Below are 26,119 nucleotides of genomic sequence, written 5' to 3' on the forward strand. Positions count from 1 at the left end.
CAACACAAACGGGCATAAAACAGGAAAACGTTTCATAAATGGAGAAAAAAAGAAAAGAAAAAAAGAATCATCCTGCTTAAAAAGACTTTAATAGATGTCTTTTTAGAGGCAGTATAAAGGGTGTGACTCAAATTGATTTTGTAGAATAAATATGGTGGATAAAAATGCGATAATCACAAATTGTTATCTATATCTATACATGCTCTTAAATTATTAATAACTAAAGCAAAAATAATTTTCTTCATCACTACAACCACAATAATCCAAAACTCGAAGACTAATTTACTAAGATTAAATGCATTTCCTTTTAAAATCTCTGCCCTACTTCACAATTGATGTAGAACCCATTTTCCCTTCTCAGAGATACTTCTGGAGCTCATTTTCTAGAGCAAACCTTTCATCTTCTTCCTCCTCCTCTTCATCATCATCAGGAAGCGTCTCATCTCCGTGATCTGGGAATAAACCTTGTCCAAGATATTCTCTGGGGCCGGTCTCAGATGGAGGTGGTGAGCCTTACAAACATTTTCAAGAAAACTGTATCAGATAATTTATATATGGTATGCAAATTCGATTGTGATGTAAAATGTATGCCAACACAAATAACACACAATTGAAATAAAGAATAATAATCAAATGGACACTAGTCCTTCCCTTTTCTTTTTCACGGTATAGCGTAAAACACATGCTTTGAAGGCGTACAACTACAGTTGCCATTAAACGTACAACAACAACAACACTTACAGACGCTTTGGTTGGCAGACACCACCTCTGTCCAGCTGTACTCTGAAAGAGAAATGGGCTGGCTGATCCAGGCCTGAAGCAGAAGCTGGTCGAGAGTCATCCTTTGTCTGGGATCAGGGTAGAGCAGCCCGCTCAACACCTCTTGCAGCTCTGTGCATTAAAAACATTTACAGGATTGAGACCAAGCCTTAATGATAAGCACCATTTTTGTGCAATGACAAAACACATCCCAAAACATTCCTGATACAAAACCACATACCAGGAGACAATGGAAATGGGAACTTCAGAGTTGCATTCAAAATCTCTGCTACACCACAAAAAGGATTTTCACTGAACAGAAGTGTATAAAGAAAAACCCCAATTGACCACATCTCCAGCTCTGGGCCCTCATAGCTGCAGAATAAATACAGAAACAGTTACAGTTAACAGTAAATACAACTTAAAATATACTAAGTTATTACAAGTATAACTTACGGATTTCCCTGAAGTACTTCTGGGGAGCAATACTCAAGCGTGCCACAGAAATTATAGAACAGTTTTTCAGGCGCCATCATTGCAGCAGAACCAAAGTCAATGAGCCGAATGTGGAAACATTTGTCAATAATTATATTCTCATCCTTTATGTCTCTGTGAAGGATGTTCTTGGTTCTTAGGTAAAACACGGCCGCAACAAGCTAAAAGAACAATTAAATGATCTTAAAAACAACAAACGTTAAATTATTCCATCTTTACATACAATCTGAGCTCACCTGTCTGAAAATATAGCTGGCAAGAGGTTCATCCAGTCTTGGCTGTCGGTCTATGAATTCAAATAGGTCCAGTCCATCTCCATGCTTCTCCATAACCATCTGGAAATACCCTCCATTCTCAAAAACCTCCATCACCTGTGATGTGTACAAGATGAATAAAAGTGTATACTGAACGCACAATCATTATGTTTGGGAGGCAGTTTACCTTGACGATGTTGTGATGCTGTACTCTAGTGAGGATGGCTATTTCCTGGCTGACTCTTCCAAGCATGGGGTCATCCACCCAGCTGTCACTCACTATTCTTGTTTTATTAATAAACTTGACTACAACCTGAGAATTACACATAAAACAGGGTATGGTTTTAGAGCAACGCATCATTATATATAATTGGATAATAATCATCTAAATATTATTACATCTTGTCCGTCACTGCGCCTTATTGCTTTCCAAACAAACCCAAAGGCTCCTTTACCAACAGCTTTAACAGTCTGATACTCTTCTTCAAACTGACCATCACATGCTCGGGAGTGTTCAAGATCCATAGAAGTGTGCAAAGCTTCTGCATTAGTAGCTTCCACTATTCTCTGAAAACCAATTTTGATCAGATAGAAACACAATGAAAAATGTGTGAAAAAATATATAAAACTTGAATTAATTCTGCAAAGATACACAAACCTCCCCATAACTGGATTTGGACTCATCTTGCAGTGATTTCATAGTGAGCAACACTGACCCCTGGTGACCAGGTCTACTCATCCACACACAATACAGAACGCCTCCATCGTGGAAAGATGTCCTGCAAACATCGCACTGCAAATCTGGAACAAAAAACAGGGTTGGATTAAGCTTCCATGCGAGATGGAGTTGGATGTTCTGAAACGTAATGAACTAGTACAAACCTATCCGTGTGCCATCTCGGTGGTAAGCACAGCCCACAAACTGCCCTTCCATTATCTGGGGCATATTGAGGAGTTCTTTTTGCTTCTTAGGGGTAGACGTAGCGTGAATATCAGACAGCGGCTGTATCCGGCCCAGCTGGTTTTGATCACTGTCATTTGGAACACGTTCACCAGTGGAATTTCCAACTTGAGCTGGTGAACGTTGTCCCTGGTCATTTTCTGAGACATAAGGAGATCGAGTTCGGAGAAGCTCTGCAGTGTCACAAGTTGTTGTTGAGCGCTGGCTTTCATGGTGGCTCTGTCTCCCGTTTAACAATACTAAATTACCACTCAAGTCGAGGTCAGCCAAGGCCCGTGTTACTAGTTCTCCATCACTATTCAGATCTAGGAAACAGCTAGCAGAGTCAACTGCATGGGCTGAACCAGACTGCTCTGGTTGACCTGGATCTGAACCTGCATGGCCAGCAAACCTTTCACAGAAACCAGATGATGACCTGTAATATTTAAAAATAATATATATTTTTTTAAGTTTGTCCCATGACTTTTATTAAGTAAAAATAACCAGACTTTAAGACAGTGATTTTTTTCACCTGCTTTCCATTGAAATCACCTCAAAGCTGGAGTCTTCGTTTATTGTATCTGAATTAAAAAAAAACAATTCTATTGCAGTTTGCCCGAACAGATTCATATATTAATGGAAGCCATTCATGTCTTACCCCCAGAAGTTTGCCTTTGCCCCCTTCTTCCATGACTTTGTTTTTCCTTACGTTTGATTTTAGTGGAAACCAGGCAGTATGTATCCTCCCCAGGAGGTTCCACCAAAGCAAAGGTTTGAAGCAGCTCCTCAGTGGTGTCTGCACTGGCAAACTCGACACTACAAGGGATGACACGAGCGGCCTCCTCCAGCAGCTCCATTGTGTTATCAGGCCTACAAACATTGCAGAGGTGATAATTAAATCTATTGCGGTCATACATTATAAAAAGATTTAGGAATTTGTAAACACAAGACACTTCTTACATTGGCATGCGTGTGGAGGTGACCGCAGGAGGTGTAAGGTTAGACAGGGCACTTGCTTGGTGGTCCAACCGGGTGCTAGTCCCAGTGAAGATCCTGCCTCGTCCAGTGGCGGATCTGTCTTTAACAGCCTGATTGACCATAGCCATGTCACCAGCCACCAATGAGGGGTCTACAATTAAAGAAAATAATACAACCACAAAAAGTGAGAAATTAATTACATTTCATAAAAACAAAACTGGGAGAATGTATTATTTAGCTGAGCAAAAACAAGCATTTATACATAATCAACAATACATAAAAAACATTCACTGCTCACAAAGATAATAGCACTTTGAAAAAAGTAACTTGATACAAGAAAAGGCATGTACCTGCTTTAGAGATTGATGGTGAAATATTAGTAGCCATTTCAGAATCCCGGAGTTGGCTTTCCTTTCCGCCAGAGTCAGACATCCACGCATAGAAACCAGGTATGAGAACGGCAACACTCTAAATAAAAAGACAATATGCTCAAATTCATACCAAGACTAGTTCAAACAGGTGATTTTGTTTTACCTTGCCCACCAGCTCCTCCTTGCTGTAACCAAAAAGGCTGAGACAAAAGTGGTTGTGAATACTATAGATCGAGCCATCTGCATTGAGCAGGAGAAGACCAGTGAGAGGAGTGAATGCCCAAACACTACCAGAGTATTCCAGAGATGGGGCAGCTGAGAGGTTAAAGCCGTCTTTTATCACTTTTGGATCAAATACACAAAAAAGTTAATTTATGTATATATGCAGTACATTTGTTTTGTCTTTGTCAACCCAAACGACACTAACCTGAAGATGAATGGTTTACGTCGGACAAGGCCTCACCATTCTCACATTTATTTTTTTCTTCATTACAACATAAAGAGCTTGTGTAACTCGTGCCAGTCTTGTGTTGTGGTGTTCCACATAATAATGCCCCCTGAAGTTTAAAACACAATGGAATCGATGCATCCAGTCTGCTTTTGCCATGTACTCTCTGCACCCTAAGGGCCTGCAAAAGAAACCAAAAGTAATGAATTCATGAATTCATCCATCCATCCATTTTCTACCGCTTGTTCCCTTTTGGGGTCGCGGGTGACTGGAGCCTATCCCAGTGACTTCGGGCCTTAGGCGGGGTACACCCTGGACAGTGGCCAACTCGTCGCAGTAATGAATTCATGAACACTCAAAACTATATAAACTACTATGGCTCAATAAGCCCAAAAAAATATGCGAGTGTACATTTTCATCACGTGTGGAAGTGTTGATTACCTTGGGCACAGCATGACTTTGAAGATGAAATTGGATTAAAGGGATTAGCGTCTTTATAGACATCCCTGTCAACTCTTGTGCATGATGGTATCCAAAGAGATGAGCAAATGCCATGTCACAGCTCAGTATCCAACCCTATATTGATACCAAATAAAACATCTATGAGAATGGTTTATAGAGAATAAACCACTTATGTTTTACTTTTTCTATTTACCTCTTGAGAAAATGACATGAAGGCTGATAACCGTTCTACATTTTCTGCTACAAGAACCCAGTTTCCTTGTGGTCGTTTGTAGGTACAAACAGAAACAGGGACTTCTCCGGATGGTATCATCGCATCCACCTTAACAAGACATTGATAAACACCGTAGAGGGACAAAATAAAAAGTGACAAATAACACACATTTATCATACCACTTTTCCAAGCACTGATGCAATGGTTCCATCACTGAGCAGATAGTCTTCCTCCAGAACATCCACGATAACCTGATTAGATTTTGTCAACACCTGTGAGAGTTTTTTCCCTATCAGCTCATGAGAGGAGCAGTCATAAAGTTTGCAAGCCTGGTCATTGACTGAAATAAGCTGAAAAAAGGAGACCAAAATTAGATGATTGCCAATTAACTTAAACACAACTGCTTTTTACTACCTCTTGAGTTTCATAGTTAACAACCAGAATAATTTTGTTTGGGTTTAGGACTGCTGGAGATTGTGACAGGGCACAATGGCCTTTGATGAGCTGACAAAACAGATTTTCATCAATCTGTGAAGTAGTAAGTGGATGGGGCAAGGAAGCTGGGGACGAATGGAGTTTTGACATTTTGTTGTTTCTAGCCGATGCTGCATTACACACTTTATCGAGTTCCCCTGTATAAATACATGTAAATAACAAATAAGGATTAAGCCAAGCATGTTTCTTACGTACATAAACAAAGCTAATACAATATACATGAATGTTCTTGTTGTTTTAATAACCTGTTAAGGATCCAATAGCACATTGATCTTGCAAGACCAGAAGGTTCTTCTTAAATTGTGGTGGTTGAGAACAGGGATATGACTTATTCAGTTCAAAGTCATCCTCGTGTAATCCAGGGGAAATCTCAGATATGGCACAAATCGTTGCTCCTCTGTTGTTTGGATTAGCACCTTGGTTTGTCCAAAAGCGAAATTCGGATGAAAGCGACATGGCTTCAGGGTAAAATGAGAAAGATGCCTACAATTTTACGTTTATAAGCAAATATATTAATGCTTTTTTTTCTAACCATACGTACCCTTTATTGTATTAGAGAAGATCAACAAAATGCATTTACTAGATATCAACAACGGCCCAGTTTCCTAGCTTCCAGCTAGAGCTGAGGCTAACAAAACAAAACGCTAAGCTTTTGTTTTGCGTCTTGAAGTGCTCCTCAAAAACACTTACTTTTAAGAGGACTCCAGTCACCTAAAAGTCGTATGCAAATAGACCTTATTGTCAAGCTTTAAGTAAAGTTTCATTGTTGTTGTAACATTGAAAAGTTTGTTATCCGCGGGCTTCGAGACTTGATTCTCTTCAGGAAGAAGAAAGAGCCAATCTCAGTTTGGAATTTCCTCAGCGGGATTCTGATTGGAGCAAAGACCGGAAGTTCACGCCTTCTCATCTGCCCTCTCCTATCGAAAGAATCTCTTTTTAAAAAATAAAAAAAAGAACAACAACACGCACACACACAAATTAAATATTTAGACTTACATCACCAAAATGTATTTGCTTCGGATGCATCAAACTATATCCAAAAGTAGACACAAAGTAGGTTGACCTGTTCCTTATTAAAACTTGAAAAAATAATAACAATATTGATGACGATAATAATAATAATAATCATCAGCATCAGCATCATCATCGGCATCATAAATAGGCTACCTCGTAACCAGGATGGCTGAGTCTACAAAGACTTTTGGGGCGTTTCCACCAGCCCATCTTAAAACCCGTCATGTTCAGGTGTCACACAGTGCTCAATATCACACTCAATATGCTTTCAATTGTTGTCCTCAGCCATGTGGTCAATAAATATAGCCACAATTTTCCAGAAAAAATCTCTACTGGGGTTGAGGAGAGAAGCAAATCACAACACGTGCATCTATGTTAATAGATCCATGCTCTGAACACATTATAACTACATTGATAAAAACGTAAACTGAGCATTGGCACGGTTAAAACCTTTACCACAATAGTTTAAATAATGATTCAGTAAACAAAAGTAAATTTATTTAAGATTCAATACAAAACAGCATAACACAGAGGAACCCAAACTTCAATCATAGCAAATAAGCAAGCACTGTCAATCTATACACTATAAGTCATAAAAAAGCACTATATTTGATGCACACGAGTATGTATGTAAGTTGATAAATATACTCCTTTGTATTTATATACAAACTTGAGATCAGCAATAAAATAAAAGTTTGAACAGAGATAATGTGAAATATTCCTTTCATGTAAAGGTGTCATCTGGAAAACTATGGCAATAGTTCAGTTTGTTCCAGGTGCAGATGCTGCAGGTTCCAGCTGTTGTTTTATCCTCATTAGCTACATAATTCTCCTGCTGTAATGGCACAAATGTTAAGTCCTTAATTCACAAATGTTATGTCCATAATTCAGTTGAAATTAAAAAAGCGGATGTCTGGAGAAAGTGTAAATTAAAATGGGAAATACGTAATCCTACTTTTGGAGGCTATACAAGAAAGAATGAGAGCAAAGACACAAACTCATTTGACATTAATGCACATTAGAGTATGTAACAGTCATACAGATGTTTTAGAAGAGTAGCACTTTGACCCGTGTTACAGTGGCACGATGTTCTTCTAATGCAAAATTCTTCATGAAAATGATACGTCAGCTGCCAGTTATGTTAAATTTAGTTCTAGGCAAATCTTCATCCGAGTCTAACAGTTGAGCTGTTGTTTGTACACAGATAGTATCTTTTTAAATTATTATTATCAAACGTTTACATTTTTTAAGCGTGCTGCAATGTGTGACCAGCTTCTTTTTTATCATGCACTTATACTGCCCTGAGCAAATATGATCATTTCCCTTCTCGAGAATATTTTGATTCTTCATCAAGATCCACACAAGATTTGAGACTGTTCTGCATAGTTTCACTGTGCAGGGCACAATGTGCTCTTGGCTCATCCACTGGTAGTTGTAAGGAGGGCATCCAATGGCTTGTTGCTAAAGCTATTGCATGCAGGCTTTGTCAAGTAGACCACTTTACAAAAATGAGAATAGGTTGATATTCACACAAGGAGCCACAGCCTTTGTCACAGTCAGTCACACAGAGAGCCACACGCACATATGAGTGAAGATGGGCACATGTGACTGTGCCATGGCTGTATATTATCTAAAGGAGTCACGTCTTAATGATGGTAATCCTTTTTGCTGTGTGGACGATTGCCCAGAATATGATCCACTTCTGTAGCAATGCCTGCAGTTATCTTTGGAATAACCTATAGTGTACAAACAGGGATGAATAAATGGTTATTTTTATACACATCTGTGTTTGTGCCTAAATGTGCTTTCTATTTACCTGAATGGCTCCTAGGTTTTCTGTTAACTGTGTTGGGTTAGAGGAACCAAGCAGCACTGAGCTTACACCTTCATTTCTTAGACACCAGGCTAAAATAAAATAAAATATGGTATATTAAATAAATACAACTTTCTATAACTAGTCAATAATGTGAAACTTACCAATGGCGAGCTGTGGTAAAGTACACCCAAGTTTTTCTGAAATATGACCCAATTCCTTTAGATTGGCTTGTTGCTTTTTGCCCTCTTCACTCATTATTTTGTCTCTTAACCACTGATATGGCTATGGGGTAAACAGATAAATTCACTCTCACGATAGTAAATTTAAAAAAAAGGAAATCAACTTGTACAAAGTATAAACTATTACCTTTAATGCAGCCCTGGAGGATTCTGGGATACCATTGTCATATTTCCCTGTGATAATTCCACAGGCCAAGGGGGACCACGAGACCACTCCAACGCCTGAATAAAGAAAAAAACACACAAGTTGTAATTACTTAATCACTTTTTTTTCTTTGTTTATCAGGTTTGAAAGAGTACCTATTTTATGATAGAGCTCTGGTAGTTGAGTTTCTACTTTGTCCCGCTGAAAGAAGTGGTACTCTGCCTGTTCACACACTGGAGGAATGAGATTAAACTGACGGGCCACAGAGTATGCTTCCTAAATGGTGTACAGAAAGTGTCACTATAGAGTACAGTGAAAACGACATACTAATTAACCGCACTCACCATTATCTCCATGGCGGACCACCTGGAAGTCCCCCAGTACATGGACATACCTTGGTTTATCACGTGTGTCATAGCTCTGACAATTTCTGCAGGACACAATGTTATAATGTAAGAGACTGAACAAAGGGGGGCGCCACATCTCCATTACACGTTGGGCTCATAAGAATTTCTGAACACATTGATAATCGCCTGAAGAAATGATAAAGTATTTGAGTGATTTGGTTGTTTTGTTTCATGATTTCTAAAAGTGCAAAGGTATTACTGGTGCTTAAACTTCATGGTTCTTCTTGATTTTGTAAACATAGTCAGAATTAGTTGAGTATCCATTTACATATTTGTTAGCAATTTCTGCATGTTAATTATTTAATCATACAATGGGAAAACTGGTACTTCAAGATGAAGCATCAACAATATCTGCCAATAACATATTAAGTTTTGGCAGACAGTAGACTAAAAATGCAAGTGAGTTGTTTGCAGGCTTTCTTTGAGCTTAGGTCACAGTACTAAATGTGGTTGGATGCTGCAGAGGTCAAATAAAAGTGTTTAGTCATCCTTGGCATGATTTTACAGTTGAATGAATCACAATAGGTTTGAGCAAAAGTCAGCTGTGGTGGACTTTACTGCTTTAGGTGTTTGTGACTGGACACAGCAAATTCTATTCAAAGTCATAATAATTAGATGTTTTTTATTGCACTTTACTAGGTTCCTAGAGAGATGTGGCTGATATTCTGCTCCAACAACATCGCTGACCATCTACAACACATACACCTCACATTCAGGGCAAGGTTGGTCAAATATCTTGCCCAAAGACATAACGGCAGTCTGCGTTGCTCAGAGCTGGGATTGAGTTAACAACATTTAGTTTTTTAGATGACTGCTCTACCAAGAGTCATTTGCCTTCCCTCCATTTATTGTTCTTCCAATGTAGTCAACAGTGCAAAGAGCTGCTTGTAATTAGTCTCGTTGCTCCTATGGTTGTCTATGTCTATGTCCAGCGCTCATAACCAGATTCAAGATTCAGTAATGTATTATTATAGTCAAAATAACAAGAATACAACAATTGCGGTATTATAATTTTTTTTTTTTAAATCTTCCCACACATTTGTTTGAATTCATAAAAGAAGTAAATTATTAATCGAAAGCTCACCTACCTAACAGGAATTTTAGAAATGAATAGTAAACATGGGTTGTCAAAAGAGTTGAGGCCACATTTGTGCTTGATTAAAAAAGAGCAATTCCTTTTCATCAGTAGTCTTCTCTTTGGCCAGAACTCGGCGAGAGACAGAGTGGTGTGTGGGTGCAGAAGGTGGGAGGGAGAGGAATAACAGTACATCTGGTCCAAATGGAAGGGAGGGAATTGGAGTGGAGAAACAATCTGCATCATCAAGACTTTAAATGTTTTGTTTTTTTCCATTTCGTAAAGAACAATGTAGAAAAATTAATACATTCATAAACATAAACAAAACAAAACCAGAGAGAGAACAACAGCAGACACAATTCAACAGACTAAAGCACATATAAACCAAACAATTTACCCTTTCACTTTACCCACTGTCCGTCAAATTAGTCCATTTTCAAATTAAGTCTGAATGTGATTTTTTAATGTCCAGTACACCGTTAGTCCAGTCAATGATAGTCGGCCTTTTTCGCTGCCGCCAGGGAAAATGTGCCAGAGGTAAATGTTTATTGTGTCTAAAGCAGGAGTTCAGGAACTGGGATGACAACGTTATATATTGTCTGCAAAACTTTAGTGATCGCAATCGAAAACTTCTGAGCAACAGGACAGTCTCAAAACACACAATAGTGGTTTGCCTCATGGCTGCCACAGTTTCTCCAACAGTTTGCATTCCCCTGTGAGCAGGGCCGGCCCAGCCTATAAGCGAACTAAGCAGCCGCGTAGGGCCCCGAGGCGTTAATAGGGCCCCCAATCTGGCAACCCGTCTTATGCGAAGTGCAAGCGCAGCGTGCGCCACTAGTGTAGTAGCAGCGCACACAGCGGTAACATATAACGCACAAACCGCATTTATTTGTAATGACAATCTGGCAACCAGGGCACCAAACCTGCGCTGATTAGGCAACTTCATTGTGCGCCAGGAGCTCGAGAGCAAAACATAAACACAAAAGAACGTGGTCCCTGCGTGGTCCTCATGTCCAGAAGAATATATCTCCTACGATGTAAAGAAACTGCAAACTCAACAACACTGTATTGAACTTCTCTTACAAAGAGACGGTTAATGCTGCTGTTTGAAACATCACGAGTCTGTCACGTTAGTTCGCTCAGGCTGGAAGCGACGAGAGCTCTGCCCCGCGCATAATAATGTGTCTGAATGAAAGATAATGAGCTTCACATTTACACCAGCCCCGTAGTGTTAGCTGCAGGTGAGGCCGGTGAGGCGGCGTCTATCCCCCGGGTCACTAAGAGGCGGAGATCGGGTCCGGACGAGCGCTGTCTCGTCCAGAACCTCTGACGTGAGACTTTGGAGTGAACAGTGTGCGGCCCCTGTCCCGGGCCCCTGTCCCGGGCCCCTCTGCAGCCTCAGTCAGAGATGAGCGGGTTTGAGTTTGCGTCCCTCTCTCTCACATCACCATGTGTGAGATCAATCGTGACTCGTGATGTCTGTTTTACTTTGACTTCTTAACGTGCAATAAGAGGAACGTAAAGGTTTATGCACGTAAGATCCATCAGCCAATCACATCGCAGCATTATTTCATGCAGGAGTCCAGTGTGTGATGTTCAGATCAGAACAAACATTTATATTGTAATTAACTTTTAATAGAGCAACAAAACATTTAAATTTATTTAAAAAGCATCATTATTTCATTATCATTATTTGTTATAAATTATAATACATTGATAGTGAAAAATAACCAGACATATTATGATTACGTCTGTTATAGAATAATACTATATATTTTTATACAAAAGTGGCAAAGTTGCAGAAACGCAGTCTCTTCACTATAGCGAGGTTTGGACCTTCACTTCTCGTTCTGTTCATTCTCTGGGAATAACATGTTTGCACTGTTTTATCAGTGTTAATTGTTAATCAAGCAATGCTTATGCCATTTGTTTAATTTAATATAACTTGTTTTGTCACTTTGGCAAGAAGGAACAGTTGGGAGCTGTAAAAGATAAATTAGTAAGGATAACTATTACTTTTACATTTTCAGTTAAAATGAATCAACTTGACCATAATTATTTTTCATAGCCAATATTGTATTGAGTAATTAAGTACACTAATGTATTAATAACTGGCTTTAATCATTTTCTCCTGGCACAGTTTCATCACATCATCATTTTATAGCATTACAACCTCGACATTTTACTCTTACTTTAGCCGGTTGGACCACATTAAAATGCACCAGAATACCCAAAAAAGGTCTGAAAATTTCTGGGGGAGAGCCCCCAGACCCCCCCTGTTCATTAATTTAAACTAATGTGCTAATGTGGCTGTAGACCCTTAACGCCCACAAATACGCCCAAAAACATATCTGGGACGTGTGTTATTTGTACAGGGAGTACAGGTGATGTCAGCGGAATACCAAGTTGCGTTGTGGGATTTAAGTTGTCAATATTTGAGCTTGTGAGGTGCTGAGAATAAACTAACTGGCAAACAGATGCCCTGGAGTTTTGGTGCGCTTTGTTTGCGTTGAAGAAAGTTCCCATATGTGAATTGTTTACTGACAATGGCAATAAAACTGATTCTGATGACGTGGTGAGGGGCCCCCAAAAATGTTTTCGCTTAGGGCCCCCTGAAGGCTTGGGCCGGCCCTGCCTGTGAGTAATGGACACTTTGATATGGTGTAATTAAAAAAAAAGGTGTGACGCCTTTCCAACTGAATACCCTCCAAACATGTGACTTTGTGGTCCTCCACTGGGATGTACCCACTCTCCATCAGTCAGAACAAAATGACCCATGGAGATTTTTTATCTGACTCTGAAAGTATAAGTTTGAGTATTCCAATTGATGCTACAAGGAGCAGCTGACAAATTGATTCATAGTATACTGTAAGAAAGATAAGTTTGTTTATTTTATAAAGCTAATGAATGTATGCAATTTACTTAATTAGGAGGAACTGAATTGCCAGAATGGCTGCATTAGCAAAGGGGCCAACCAATCTGTGTGACATTACAATCTTAAGTGAATCGTAGGAAAAGATTTGTTAACTACAAATGGAGGCAATTATTGTAAAAAAAAAAAAGAGTCACTTTTTAAACAGAAATGGTGGCTTAAGTTTCAATTTGCTGGTTTAAAACATCATTTTGAAGCCCTGGTGAGGAAACCACCTCACCACCAGAAAAGTTGGTGGCAAATCCATAACAGAACATTTTAACAATGTTGGCCCTGGTCTACACCTCAGTCAATTTGGATTTCGGTCTCACCATTCAACTGAACTGGCTGTTTGTATCTTTATTGATAAGGTTAAATATTATATAGACAAAAATAGATATGTTGCTGCTGTTTTTTATTGACTTAAACATGCATCTTACATTGTGAATCATGTTAAGCTCCTTTCCAGACTTTGTGCCTTTCATTCTAGTGACAAATGGGTACAATCCTGTTTAGTAGACACACAGCAATGCGTGATAGCAAGTCACCCTATCTTCAGTATACAGCAGGGGTCCCTCAGGGCTCAATTCTAGGCCCATTTTTATTCTAACTTTGTTATTTTTTGCCTCGTGCTGATGACACAGTCATTTTTACACAATCTAAAAGTGCCCACGAGGCAGCCCTTTGACTCTCTATAGCTTTAGATGATTTAGATAGACTAAACAATTGTAAAAACTATCAATTTTAATATACAACATTTTAAACACATTCGGGCATTCTTACCAGATAAAGCAGCAGTCTATTTTTGCACTCATGAAACTATTTCATACTGAATTCTGCCTTACAAGCTGGTCCTACACAAGTCATTCTGTTATTCAAGTCATTCTACGCGGTTTGATGCCTCCACCTATGCATGATTTTATAAATAAAAAATATTTCAGTTCTGTTGGATCCCGAGTCAGAGGTGACTGAGCTCCCAGTCAGGTGTACATCCTTTTCCCAAAATATCCTTTCATACCATGGTGTAACCTTCTGGGATATATTCCACTCTGTGGAATGCACAAGTTTCCCTTCCTTACATTATGGCTGAGGGACACACAAACATTTATGAGTTTAAATATGTTTAAAAGTTGCACATGTCAATGTCAGATTTTGTGTTCTACTTTCTGCAGATGACAATTTAATAGCACCTCCCTTCAACGGCTGTGAGAAAAAGTATAAATACTATTTATTATAGTCTATTTATTATTAGACTTTATTAGTGTCAAGTGGCCGTCTCTGCATTTCGTTCTACAGCAGACAGTCTGAGATCGTTGCATATTTGCTTAAATGACAGGATTCAATTTGCTCCATATTGCTCTGTCAAATGAAAATGATGCTCAGTGACTTGCATATCTGAGGAGCGGGTTGGACACGAGTGCCGTGACATCCCACTGGCCGGATACTTTAATTTTTCTGTATTTATTCCCTTTTGACAACCATCTGAACTATCAAGTTCTTGAGAATGTAAGACATAAAGAGCAAGCATAGTATAGCATGTTACCACTTAAAATCAGAGTAAATCGGTGGCCACAACTACAGAGGTCATTTTAGTCAAGCTGTAATGGGAACAACTGTATTGTAGCCATGTTTGATAAATGTTGTCTTTTAAGCTCCAAGCAGCTGTCTATACAGTCTGCAAAAGTGTTGAAAAAAAAAAGAAACTTTGAAATGAATCACTGAAATATTGCCAAGGAATGAAGAGAGCTGTATTTTTTTGATTAGTGGCACAAGCAGGACCCGTCCTTGCTGTTTCATGGATGCTGGCCAAAAAAAGAAGAAGTCAAAGTCAAGTGGAGGATAGTAATGGCCAGACAGCAGAGTTAAGGCCTGATGGTAATAAAGACGTACTTTCTGGCAATCACGTTTTGTTCCTAAGGAGATGCAAGTTATAGAATTTATAGAAATGTAACTGTCAAAGTACACTGTGGCTCTATGTAGATAAAACTAGGTTTTTACAATCGTAATAAACTTTGTTTTACCCTTGAAGCCTGCAAACGTCTGGTAATGGCCACTTTTATGCCTCTGTTGGATTATAGCGATGCCCTATACATAAATAAATCTGCCAAATATCTGAAATTGTTGAATACTGAGTATCATTGTGCTCTCAGATTCACAACGTGTTGGGGGATGCTCACCCACCACTGTGAACTCTATGCCAAGGCTGGATGGCCTTCTTTGGATGCCAGGAGGCTCGCAGATTGGATGCTTTTAGTGTATAAAGTTACAGTATATACAGTTGTGCACCTTCCTACTTGTGTGCCCTGGTGCGGAGAGTGGAGGGTCATTATGACCTGCGCTCACGTGATCTGTTTGGTTTGGCTGTCCCTCATATGAGGACTGACTGGAGACATGCTGCTCCCGCAGCTAGGAACTTCTTTCAGACAGAGTTGAGATTGCATGAAATGGTCTCAATCAGGGGTTTTCAGTTGATTTTAGAGTGAATCTTTAAAAAGATTTCTATATTTTTAAATGTAGCTCTTTTTCTTTTTTAAATGTCTTCTAAATGTGTAACGTTTTAAAATGTTGTGTATTGTTAAATCTTTACCATGCCCCAGGTCACCCTTGAAAAAGAGATTTCGATCTCAATGAGTTCTTACCTAGTCAATCAAAGGTTAGTAAATAATAAGAAAAAATATCACCAGCCACCAGAAAGTACAGTATCTACATCAAAATCACTATAAAGTAAATTTGTTTGTGTTTATGTTACCTCGTCTAAATCAAATAAAGTGCTCAACAAACAACTTTGCTACACTAACCATCAGGTGTTTTTTGTGACGAGGCCAAGAAAAGTAGTTCAGTACAATAAAAGTAGTCCAGTACAAGAAAAGTAGTCCAATAGTTTTCTGCAGCTTTTGAAAGCTCAACAGTCTCCACAAAAAAAAGTTACCATTGTAAATTATATCGTATTATAACGCTGCAATGACAGATATTGGCCTGTATATTGGTCAGTCTCCATCATGTTTGGAGTTGAGTGACAGACAGATTTAACGATGTGCACAAGAAAATAGTGAGTCAATATTTTTGCCAGATCATTCACCCTCCATTGTAGCATGTGGGTTCTCATCAGTTCGCCATTCGGATTAATCCTCTTACATTTGCTGACAATAAGGATGACTCTATCAAGAGAGACAAGTGTCTTCGGGGATGGACTCAGTGGTCTGTCTCCCAGTCACCCGTGATACCAGCGACTGCACGGCCCCAAGAAGTGTGAAGTGTGACAGATTGAACTCCTGCCATCTGCTGCCATAACCAAATAGGCGGAAAGCACAGGGGGGAAAGCGTAGGGACTGGGAACACTTTTACAGGGCTCAGTGGGACTCCTTTAGCTCCTTCAGATGAGGGGCGACTGCAAACAAAAAAACTGGAAAAGACGTACAGGAAGTGATAGTGCGCACAGCAGGTCTTTTATCTACTGAGACCAGCCCAAAAATACACATTTTTTCCTTAGGGGGGCAGATAATCCTCCTTCTGAAGAACAGGAGAGGGAGGCTACTCAGAGCCCTCGTGGACTCTCAAAATCCCACAGAGATGGACGGGAAAAAAGTGCAAAAATAGAGTCCTAGGGATTACAAGAAATATGTGTGTGTTTAAAAAAAATCATACAGTTTGGATCTAAGGGTGACTAGTCCAGAAAAAGCATAAATTCTGGACATATTTGTTACCTTATCGTGTTACAACATGACCCAGCCTCAACCTTTCAGCTGCTCTCCAGGGATTCCCTATCATCACTCACCCTCCATCGGAGTGTTGTTATCCGGACGGTTGGCAAAAACCACATCGACGTATTCAAGTTGCATTCTCTGGAGGGAGCCTCTTAAGCCTGGACACAGATATTGAGATATGTGGGTCAGACAAGGAGTTGACAGTTGAATCTGTCGTATCAAGTTGTTTGTAAGAACATGCAAAACAAACATGTATTTAAAACAAACCATAGTTGGGGGGTTTAAGTCAACATTTTGGAAAAAATGGCAAAGTGACAGTTGACCACATGTGACTCAAGGCCTGCAGCTACGACAAGGCTGCCATATTTTAAAGTGAGGGTATAATTTAGATTTAGAATTTATATTTCACAAACATGACATCAACTGTGATAATGTTTTTGTTCTTTAAAAAAATATATATGTATAATTAAAAGTATTGTTTAAAAAAAGATGAAGTAATCAGTATGCCCCACCTCCGTTGGAGGCAGAGCACATGGCTGTAATAGTAAAAATATGGCTGTTATATTATTAATCATGTATTATTTTACACACTGTTAGTCCTGAACACTCGCAATACTGACCTAACCATGTGCAATTCCATCATATGTGTAATTACTGTTGTGATTCATGTGCAATTACTGTGAAATTCATGTGCAATCTATGTGCTGTCGTGACACATATTCATGTGCAATTACTGTCGTGATCACATGCAATGGTATTTATGTATTTATTTATTTGTCTATGGGAGTTTTTGTTTATAGGAGATCTTCTACTGAAAGTGTTTATCAGACTTCCTATAAGTGATCTGTTCTTTTCTTCTGTATCTGCCTCTGTATCTTCCTGTGTTGCACCAATGAAATTTCCCCATGTGGGACAATAACGGATTATCTAATTTTATCTTATCTTATCTGTGGCCGTGAAATGCAAGTGTAGATTCAGATAACTAGAGGTTAATGAGCAATGCTGAATTGTCAGAGCATTTAGACCAATTTCACACTTTCATGTGCTGCTAAGTAGATCAGTTGTGAAAAGATGTGCACCTGTGTGTGCCAGTATGCTTTGTTACATAAATGACTGCTGTTAAACCGCTGTGGAGAGAGTCAAAATAAAAGCACAGAGGATCAGGAAAAAGCCACTCTGTTGCTTATACATATATTGCTAAGCTGTATGTAGGAATAAAGGATGCCAACTGAAGTAAAGCAAGCATGTCAGTCCTCACTGACTTGCAGCGAAGTAATGCAGACACAAGGAAAGAGATGCTCTGTTCAGCGCATGGAGAGTGAGCGTAACAGATTAGAGCCAAAGGCTTCATCATCACCACTAATCCCAGATGAGAGTTGCACCCTTCCCACCATCGTCCATGCCTCTCCTTACTTCCTCTGTTAACCGAGAAACACCAGAATAGAAATGCTTTAATTGAGACTGTCATGTTGTGTTATTCAGTCACTAACTTTCGTACTTGCTCTAATGACCTGTAGGTTATTTTGGGGTGAATACAACAACAAAGCTTTTCAACTTGCCTCTTACAGTAATTATGCAATTAATAGCAACAGTCAGTAAAATATATTTCTCTGTTCTGGTTTAACATCAGGATTTTTTGTCACTTCTTGTTCCTTGTTAAGATTTTTAGTCTTTATAATTGACTATTACATTTTGAAATCCCATCTGCTTGAGCTTTGGAAAACCGTGTTACTTGGGCTAAATTCATGTGCAGGTGGGGACATGTGCCACACCATCCTGCCACCACTAGGAAAGGTCACCTTCAGCTTCCTGTGGCCACTGGACGGACAGCATAAAGCTAATTGGTGCTACCATCTTTTCTGTGCTATTATAAGTATGTTTATTTTGCCTGTCCTGTGTCCCTCACGTCCAACCTTGGCTACGTTTATTCAGCAACTCTTGTTTGAGGGGGAAATAGCAGTGGCTGCAGAGAATGTTAATATGGTGTGAGAGAGCTGAGTCACTGCAGGAGGTGCATTGCGCTGTGTGGACCGGAGACTTGGGGAACAGGCTGGATTAGGACAGCAGTATCCAGAAGGGATCTATGTCCTTGTAATAGAATTTGTAGCCTTGAAAATGTGTTTGCTGTTGCTTTATATCAAGAACAAAAAATATTTAACGAAACACCCTTCAGGTTTTGTATGGGAGAGGGGCAACATCTGAATATGTGTGTAAGAATGATTGGGCCTTTAATTGGTTATCACTGGCACTTTTCAGGTGGCATTAACTTATCAATTTAAGCTACATACTGTACCACCATCTCTCCTGGGCATAATTGTCATTCAAGTGTCATTGATTACATGAACCAGCACCGTTATATGGAAACAATTGCTTTTTCAGTGGTCATATTGTTTTGCATGATCTGTGTTATCCCGTCTTGAAATAATAGCTTGGGGGAACGTGCAGATACATTTTGGCAGCGAAGACTGTCAAAACTAGCTAAACGAGGACAATTGCAGAAGGGCACCGGATCAGCGACGGAGTTTGAGGGGAGGGACATAATGCGTTGGTGCAAAATCGACTTGTTACCTTCAATGATGTGTTTTCGGTTCAGCCCCCTCTCTGTCTCGGCTCTGCAACATGAGAGAGAAAAGGCGTGTCAAGGGTGATCTCACAAACAAACCACACAAGCAACAGAGCAGCAGCACGGACCAACACGCCGAGGCTGTGTGAACGGAATCATTAAACATGCCAAAGCCTGCATAACAAAGTAGTTACAAATGAGAAATACACCCACTCGCCCAGCCGTCCGCAGTGTGCCCGCAGGGACGGAGCCTAACTTCTTTCCCGTGTTGATGGCTGATATGGAACAGTGGTTTTGGGGACACAGGCTGAACGTTTTATATTATTTGTGAAACAGATGTGATTAGTTGCCTTTTCATTTTTCTTCTTTCTTCTTTCATTTTTTTTTTTTTTTTTTTACTGAAACATTTTTTGTTTTGTTGTTTGAAAGCCTTTTTGTTTGTATCATTCAAATTACTTTTTGTTTTTCACAATGTGGCAAAAACGACAGTATGCAAAAGTGATTATATGCTTGACATAGTTTCTCTGTTCAAAGGCTCTGTCGCAAGAACACAGCATGGGGTTCTTCTCAGCCAGTCTGCCTCGGAGTTTGCTGCGATATGGAAGTAATTTTCTTCTGATTTTGTTGTTAAGGGGATCATATACATTTACACATTTGATAAAAGGCACGCACCACTCAAATGCAAAGGTTATGGCAAGTGCTTTCAGGCTATGTGTGCTTCTGCAAAAGGTTAGAGTAACAGCTGATTGATAATCTGCAAAGGCACGCACAATAAACAAAGACTTTATTTAGCGCTTAAAGATAATTAAAAATAAATACATTTGGCATTCAACCAAATGAACATTAACAGAAAACATTCTCATGAAAACGAACTCACTATGCAACAGTACTCCTGGGTTTAACTCTGACAATGTGTTTCCTTATCTCACAGAGGCCCCAGAGCCTTTTGTGAGCAGAAACTTGTGACTAATGCAGATGGGGCGGAGAGGATCTCAGCGCGACAGAAGAAGCTGCTTTGATTGTTCCAAGTTTTGGTGAGGAGAGCGGAGAAAGGCATGAACACAAAGCACGTACGCAATGTAAGTGGAGAGATGCATAGCTATGGCTTTTCAGGTTTCAGGCTCAAATATCTATGGCCAGAACATGTCAAAAACGCACTTACTTTCCTCCCCAGTAGAGCTTTGTAGTGATGACCAGGCTGGACCTCCTAAAGGGCAGAAACACAGACAGTCAGCACCAGATTGCATTGATGGACCTCTGCAGCCAAGTCCATATGCACATTGTGTTATTATACTTTGACAATTAAAAATACTACAGTCCCTTTGCTAGTATGTAATATCATAAAAGTATGTTGAGTATATCTTGTGAATTCAGTTGGAGAGCTTTCTAAGGAGGCTGAAAGGGAAATACACACAACGTACCACTGCAATGTCAGTGTCAGTGTCAATGTGTCAGAGTAGACCGTATAAGAATTATTTATAAAGTTAGACCAGGATTTCTCTATTGAAGTCGTAAAGCTCAAGTTGCGTTTCTCTAGTTCCTGACATGGCTTCATTACAAATACTTCAAATGCTATTCATGTTCAGCATTAAGTTCTCTAATAAAACTCAAAATAGTTCATTCTCTAAACCGCCAGCATGTTCTAATAGCCATTATCTTGTAAAACATGCATACACTGCCAGAAAGCATGTTTACACAAAGTCTGCATATGCATGATTCATATTTATTATGGGCATTGATCCACACATTGATCACGGAGACTGAACAAGCAGAACTATCTCTGATTTACATTTAGATTTACATTTACATTTAATTGCCAGTTCCCTTAACTTCACTAACCCACCTGTATGGATATTTTTTACAATAATATTTATAATATTTAAATTATATTTATGTAGCAGTTAAATTCCTACATTTTACGGATGTAAGTCAGGGCCAGTGTCACATACTCTCTTGTGTCTACAAAATGTCAATATTTAGACTTTTAGGAGGGCAGACTTTACCTCCAGCACTTTTTCTTGATGATGTTTCCTAGAATTATCTCTGCTCTGTAAAGAAGAAAGAAGATGATAAGATTAGATGTGGAACTTGCACGTGACTGTTATCTGACATCTACAGCCCTTATACCACCACTGTTACGGATTATAATGCCTCATTCAAATTATTTTTGCGCTAGCAATCTTGACATTAATATTCATGTCCATATGACTACACTCTACCCTGCATTATCTAGGTGACAATGTCTGGCCTGATAAGTTAAGACTGAGTGCTGAGAACATAATGGCGTGCCTCAAGCCATGAATACAATTATGTAAATTGCTTTCGAGTCACACACGCCTAAGGCCCGAAGTCACTGGGATAGGCTCCAGTCACCCGCGACCCTGAAAGGGAACAAGCGGTAGAAAATGGATGGATGGATGGCTTTCGAGTCACAGCGAGCCTCTGTTATAAACTTCTTCAGGTGAATAATTTCTGGTCTCAAGCAACACCGTGGAACCACCTCGTGTCCCGAGGGGGAAAAGGAGCTGACAAGAGGAGGGGAGCCCGTCTGTAAGCATTCTACAGAGGCCTAACTTACTTCCCCCCGGAGTAGACCTCAGCCGTGTCAAACAGGTTGACCCCACTCTCGTAGGCGATAGTCATCAGCTGTTCTGCCACCTGACAGGAAACAGTGAAGCAGTGTACACAGTAAAAATACATTCGATTGAATATATTTTCCAGTATTTTTGCACTTTCCAGTATTACTTTTAATACACCATTACTACTCAATGCCTTTTTTACAAATTTCATAAAGATTTATTCACTAACAAAAAATCTCACTTATCTTGTTTTAACATATTTCTATTAAATTAACATCTATATAAGTAAGATTATTAAGATTAAGTATACAAATATAAGAATTCAAAATGCTCTAAACTTAAAGTACAATTTAAGACATATTATGCTCTTTTTTTCTTTTCTTAAACTAACTCATATGTATGTATATGGATCTATACATTTTGTAAAACTATGAATAAGCCAATGATGATGGAGAACCATCATAACATCGTTAAAAGCTCTCAAAAGTCAATGTTGCATAATTCTCCCCTTTGAAGTTTGTGCTGTGCAGCTATTTTTGTATACAGTATTGCATTCAAAATGTTTAAGTCTAGGCTACTAAAATTACACATCAAAAAGGATCATGCAAAAATTACCACAGCCACCCGAGGTAAAGTTGTTTACAGCTCAATACATTTTCTGGGTTTATTTTGACCTACTTCCTGTGCCAGGAAAAGGAAAGGCCAGCAGTTGTGTCATCATAATTTTCCCATCTACAGACACTCTGTTGGGCCCACATAAATCCCAGCTGCAGTCAGGCTGATAAACCTCCACGAGAACAGAGATTCCCCCCATTTCCAAGGCAACATTTGTTCTTAATAATTGATCTGTAGACCTTGGACAACCCAAGATGGATCAAGTAATCACACCAGGATGTTGACGTCATGTCTATATATCATCCTTTCAAATCATCTCATCCATGGGAGCTTTGTAATGCATGTCTACTATTATAAAACTTCTAGTCTGCTCATGAGCTGTGACGCATTGAAGGATTTGATGCCTTACCTCATCACTGATCTGACCTCCGAATGTTACCCAAGTGCCTGTCGGAAAATCAAATCGCATAACTTTGCATTTCAAACATCAACAGAGATATCAGTCATGCATTAATTATACAGTGACATTTTGGCACAAGAACCACTTCCCCCACTCCAGCCCTGTCCCAGAACCACCAAAGGCTAATGTCAAGGTTGAGCTTTGATGGGAAGAATTAGAAGAGACTGACTGTCAGGTTAGTTTTGTGACTAATCAGCAGTTTTTGCACTTTTTTTAAAAGTTTGATGAATCATAGTTTTACTTTCCATTTATTCAAAGCGATCCATGGGTTTCAGAAAGATGAGAAATCAGGACTGTTGACATAATGATTAACAATTTACCGTATTTTCCAGACTATAAGTTGCAGCTTTTTTCATAGTTTTGGCCGGGGTGCGACTTATACTTATACTTACACTCCGGAGCGACTCATATGTGATATTATTTGTTATTTTCACACTTGCAACCGCATTTCATACTCCAGTGCAACTTATATATGTTTTTTTTCTTCTCTATTATGCATTTTTAAGCTGGTGCGACTTATACTCAGGTGCGACTTATAGTCCGGAAAATACGATAAAACTAAATTGAACGGGGCAAAGTCCTTGAAAGGTTGCATGTCACAGGAAGCGGAAACCCTAGAAAGTTTCACATTAGGCATTAAGCTTAACATATCTCCATGGAGACAAGTGGGTGACGCCACAAATTACAGATCAGCAATCCATGCTTTTCAATGTATTTTTGAACAATAAAAACACATATATATAATTAAATGAATTCACATTAGATCCATTTAATGTAACGCTCTGGAACAGTCAAAACAAAGCAACCCCCCACCATAAATGTTACACCTTAAATGGTGCACCTTTAAAACTGCTGGATAGTTTATTTGCTGCCCAACTGCAAATATGGATTTTGAGATGCTAAAGTACTTGAAGACAGATTAATGTCCCTGGGGAAACAGTACCACCTTTCTTGGCTTATACAGAAACAGAATACAAAATAACACCATATAAATGAGTTTTCCCTCTCCGCCTGGCTGTGTTGGTAAGAATTCATTTATCTTCATTTGTGCCTAGGCTGAAAGTACCTTGCAATAGTTCTGCTCGAGTGGATTTCTCTGTCAAAGGTTTAAGCAGACATCATAATTATCGCTGGTGTTTATGATGGGCCATCATAAACACCTATGCTGTTTGCAATGGTTCAAATTAGATCAGGGTCATGCAAGGTGCTCCTATTAAAAGGGGGAGATTCAGATGTCATTCCAAACAGCACTAAGCTTTTATTTATAATTTCCAGACAATCTTTCCTCAGCTTCTGATCCCGCAGCGATGCACTTGTATTTATCCTGCTCTAATACCTAATAATGCAAAGCTAGCGATAAATCTGCTGTTGTTTTTTACAACTGGAAAAGCCAAGAAAAATATTAGTTTTATTTATTAGTATACGCTAATATTATTGTAGGGCAATTCAAATTCCACTTTTCTTGGCAAAATATCAGTATCCGCTATTTTCAGAATTATGACAAATGAAGAATGTTGCCATAGCAATTAACAATTTAGGACACAATCTTCGGAAAAAAAAAATAAAAAAACATCCAAATTTTTTTGCATGAAACCCATAAATAGGAACTCATAATTTAAAATTTGCTGTCATACATTTAGAGGGCTTGTACAACTCTACTGGAGATTCACTGTATTTGAAAAAGAATCTCCAAACTTATGATCCATAATATTGAATTGTACCGTACAAATATTAGTAGTAGTATTTTCAATCACGTCTTTGAAGTTGAATATTGGCACCACTTTGTGAGGCTAGTAAAAATAAGCATTTTCCTTTTAGTTTTTGCTGATGGAGATATGGAACTATGGGCATTCTAAAAATTATTGTGATTTAGCTCGATGGCATTTATCCCAACGCATAATTCTTGCTGATCAATTTTTGTGTGCTAGCTTACAGTCCCTAATAATGATCACTGGGCTGCCTCGCGTCTTTGGTCTGCCAAGTTGTGACACGGATAAAGAAGAGCACTTGAGAGATTTACTGCCTGAATGAGACTCATCAGGATGATTGATAGTGTTTATTCTCCTGTGCACACTGGCAATAACAGAGCAACTTGTTAGCTAAGACCCAAGCTGCTTTTTAAATATTTACATGTGGATATTAACAGTGTGTGAACAGCTTTGTGTTGCAGCATGGGACTATCTATAAAAGATGTATGAGCTTCAGAGTGATGAGGTATAGTACTATTAAAACATAGCACAATTTCACCCTGCTTTATTCCACATATAGATGCTAAAGCTAACCACTTTCCTTCAATATTTCATGTCTTTAATGTACTTACCAAGGCCCAGACAAGAGACTCTCAAACCAGACTTTCCCAGGTTCCTAGAAAGCAATAACAGATACAAATCAGTCTTGTTTTGAAAAGATTGATTATCAGTTTTTTTTCGTTGTTGGCGTACAATGTAAAATTTCTGATAGAGGCTCCGCCTGATTGTCTCCATGGAGATGTCGGTGACACTGAGTTACATGACAGATCTGTGAATGTATGTTTGCAAAGTATTTCTTAGTGTAAAATACCTGCTATTGAATAATTGCATGATAAATCAATTTATGTTGCCCTACCGTGGAACTTTCCAGGCAAAGCAATAACATTTTCATGGAGACAAACAGAGGGTAGAAATAAGTAGCATAGTCCACTTTTATTAAAATACAAAAAGGAACAATCTTATAAACCACAAGGCTATTCAATAATACAACAACGACAACAACAACAACAACAACAGAATGTCTCAAATCAATCATTGTTGAGTTGTAGATGTCGGGTTTAATAACAGCAGCTTGTGTTGGATGTGTGTCATTGAATTTAAGGGTCACCTGGCTTTATCAGAATGGCGGACAACTGACTTATTTCATCAATACAAGTCTCTACATCTTGTCACTTGGGACGCAGAAAATATTCTACTCATATTAGAAATGACCCAAATCCAATTACATCTTGTACCTGCTGCAAGTTCCAGTGCTGTCTTTTTTCTTCTATGGGGAGCCATCACTTTATTTCTTACAATGGCATTCAAGCACTTGCTCTATCCCTCTTTTTCACTGTTGCACCCTTCACAAAATGCAGACTTGCACTTGTGTGCGGCTTGTGTGCGGCTGTAGATGCCGTTGCACAACATCAGCTCTTTTCCAAAAA

General features: G+C 39.0%; 2 protein-coding genes across 3 annotated transcripts in view; both read right to left on the minus strand.

Annotated features, from left to right (window-relative positions):
- Nucleotides 1-273: 273 nt before the first annotated feature.
- On the minus strand, nucleotides 274-6,223 carry pask (PAS domain containing serine/threonine kinase). The gene is made up of 21 exons (XM_072441421.1): nucleotides 5,958-6,223; nucleotides 5,662-5,874; nucleotides 5,336-5,553; nucleotides 5,101-5,271; nucleotides 4,901-5,029; nucleotides 4,687-4,821; nucleotides 4,225-4,426; nucleotides 3,961-4,139; nucleotides 3,777-3,894; nucleotides 3,409-3,577; nucleotides 3,107-3,318; nucleotides 2,981-3,029; nucleotides 2,391-2,884; nucleotides 2,167-2,309; nucleotides 1,908-2,075; nucleotides 1,696-1,821; nucleotides 1,491-1,625; nucleotides 1,216-1,415; nucleotides 1,001-1,134; nucleotides 742-891; nucleotides 274-512 (listed from the first exon to the last, which is right to left on the minus strand). The coding sequence occupies exons 2-21, from the start codon at nucleotides 5,870-5,872 to the stop codon at nucleotides 358-360; spliced, it is 3,498 nt and encodes a 1,165-aa protein (XP_072297522.1). The 5' UTR covers nucleotides 5,873-5,874; nucleotides 5,958-6,223; the 3' UTR covers nucleotides 274-357.
- A 683-nt stretch (nucleotides 6,224-6,906) lies between these two features.
- Nucleotides 6,907-26,119, minus strand: part of kcnab1b (potassium voltage-gated channel subfamily A regulatory beta subunit 1b) — a 34,033-nt gene continuing 14,820 nt past the window's right edge. For both annotated transcript variants that reach the window (XM_072441389.1, XM_072441390.1), the window contains exons 2-14: nucleotides 25,265-25,308; nucleotides 22,894-22,931; nucleotides 21,869-21,948; nucleotides 21,294-21,338; nucleotides 20,453-20,497; nucleotides 19,296-19,339; nucleotides 16,799-16,885; nucleotides 8,975-9,060; nucleotides 8,786-8,906; nucleotides 8,613-8,707; nucleotides 8,408-8,528; nucleotides 8,247-8,335; nucleotides 6,907-8,166 (exon numbers count right to left, since the gene is read on the minus strand). In XM_072441389.1, coding sequence (XP_072297490.1) covers nucleotides 8,077-8,166; nucleotides 8,247-8,335; nucleotides 8,408-8,528; nucleotides 8,613-8,707; nucleotides 8,786-8,906; nucleotides 8,975-9,060; nucleotides 16,799-16,885; nucleotides 19,296-19,339; nucleotides 20,453-20,497; nucleotides 21,294-21,338; nucleotides 21,869-21,948; nucleotides 22,894-22,931; nucleotides 25,265-25,308 — 985 coding nt within the window. In that variant the 3' untranslated portion in view covers nucleotides 6,907-8,076. The remainder of the gene's footprint in view (nucleotides 8,167-8,246; nucleotides 8,336-8,407; nucleotides 8,529-8,612; nucleotides 8,708-8,785; nucleotides 8,907-8,974; nucleotides 9,061-16,798; nucleotides 16,886-19,295; nucleotides 19,340-20,452; nucleotides 20,498-21,293; nucleotides 21,339-21,868; nucleotides 21,949-22,893; nucleotides 22,932-25,264; nucleotides 25,309-26,119) is intronic.

The sequence above is a fragment of the Eucyclogobius newberryi genome, unplaced genomic scaffold, assembly GCF_026437365.1.
Source record: "Eucyclogobius newberryi isolate DKJ021-1_F unplaced genomic scaffold, fEucNew1.0.hap1 SCAF_12, whole genome shotgun sequence".
NCBI lineage: Eukaryota > Metazoa > Chordata > Actinopteri > Gobiiformes > Gobiidae > Eucyclogobius > Eucyclogobius newberryi.

What these genes read in the sequence shown, in the direction of transcription:
- pask (XM_072441421.1), bottom strand. Translation starts at nt 5,872, where the DNA reads ATGTCGCTTTCATCCGAATTTCGCTTTTGGACAAACCAAGGTGCTAAT. An exon ending in GTGATTTCAATGGAAAGCAG is followed by an intron (nt 2,885 to 2,980) that starts GTGAAAAAAATC and finishes TAAATATTACAG; the next exon opens with GTCATCATCTGGTTTCTGTG. An exon ending in AGCATCACAACATCGTCAAG is followed by an intron (nt 1,626 to 1,695) that starts GTAAACTGCCTC and finishes TACACATCACAG; the next exon opens with GTGATGGAGGTTTTTGAGAA.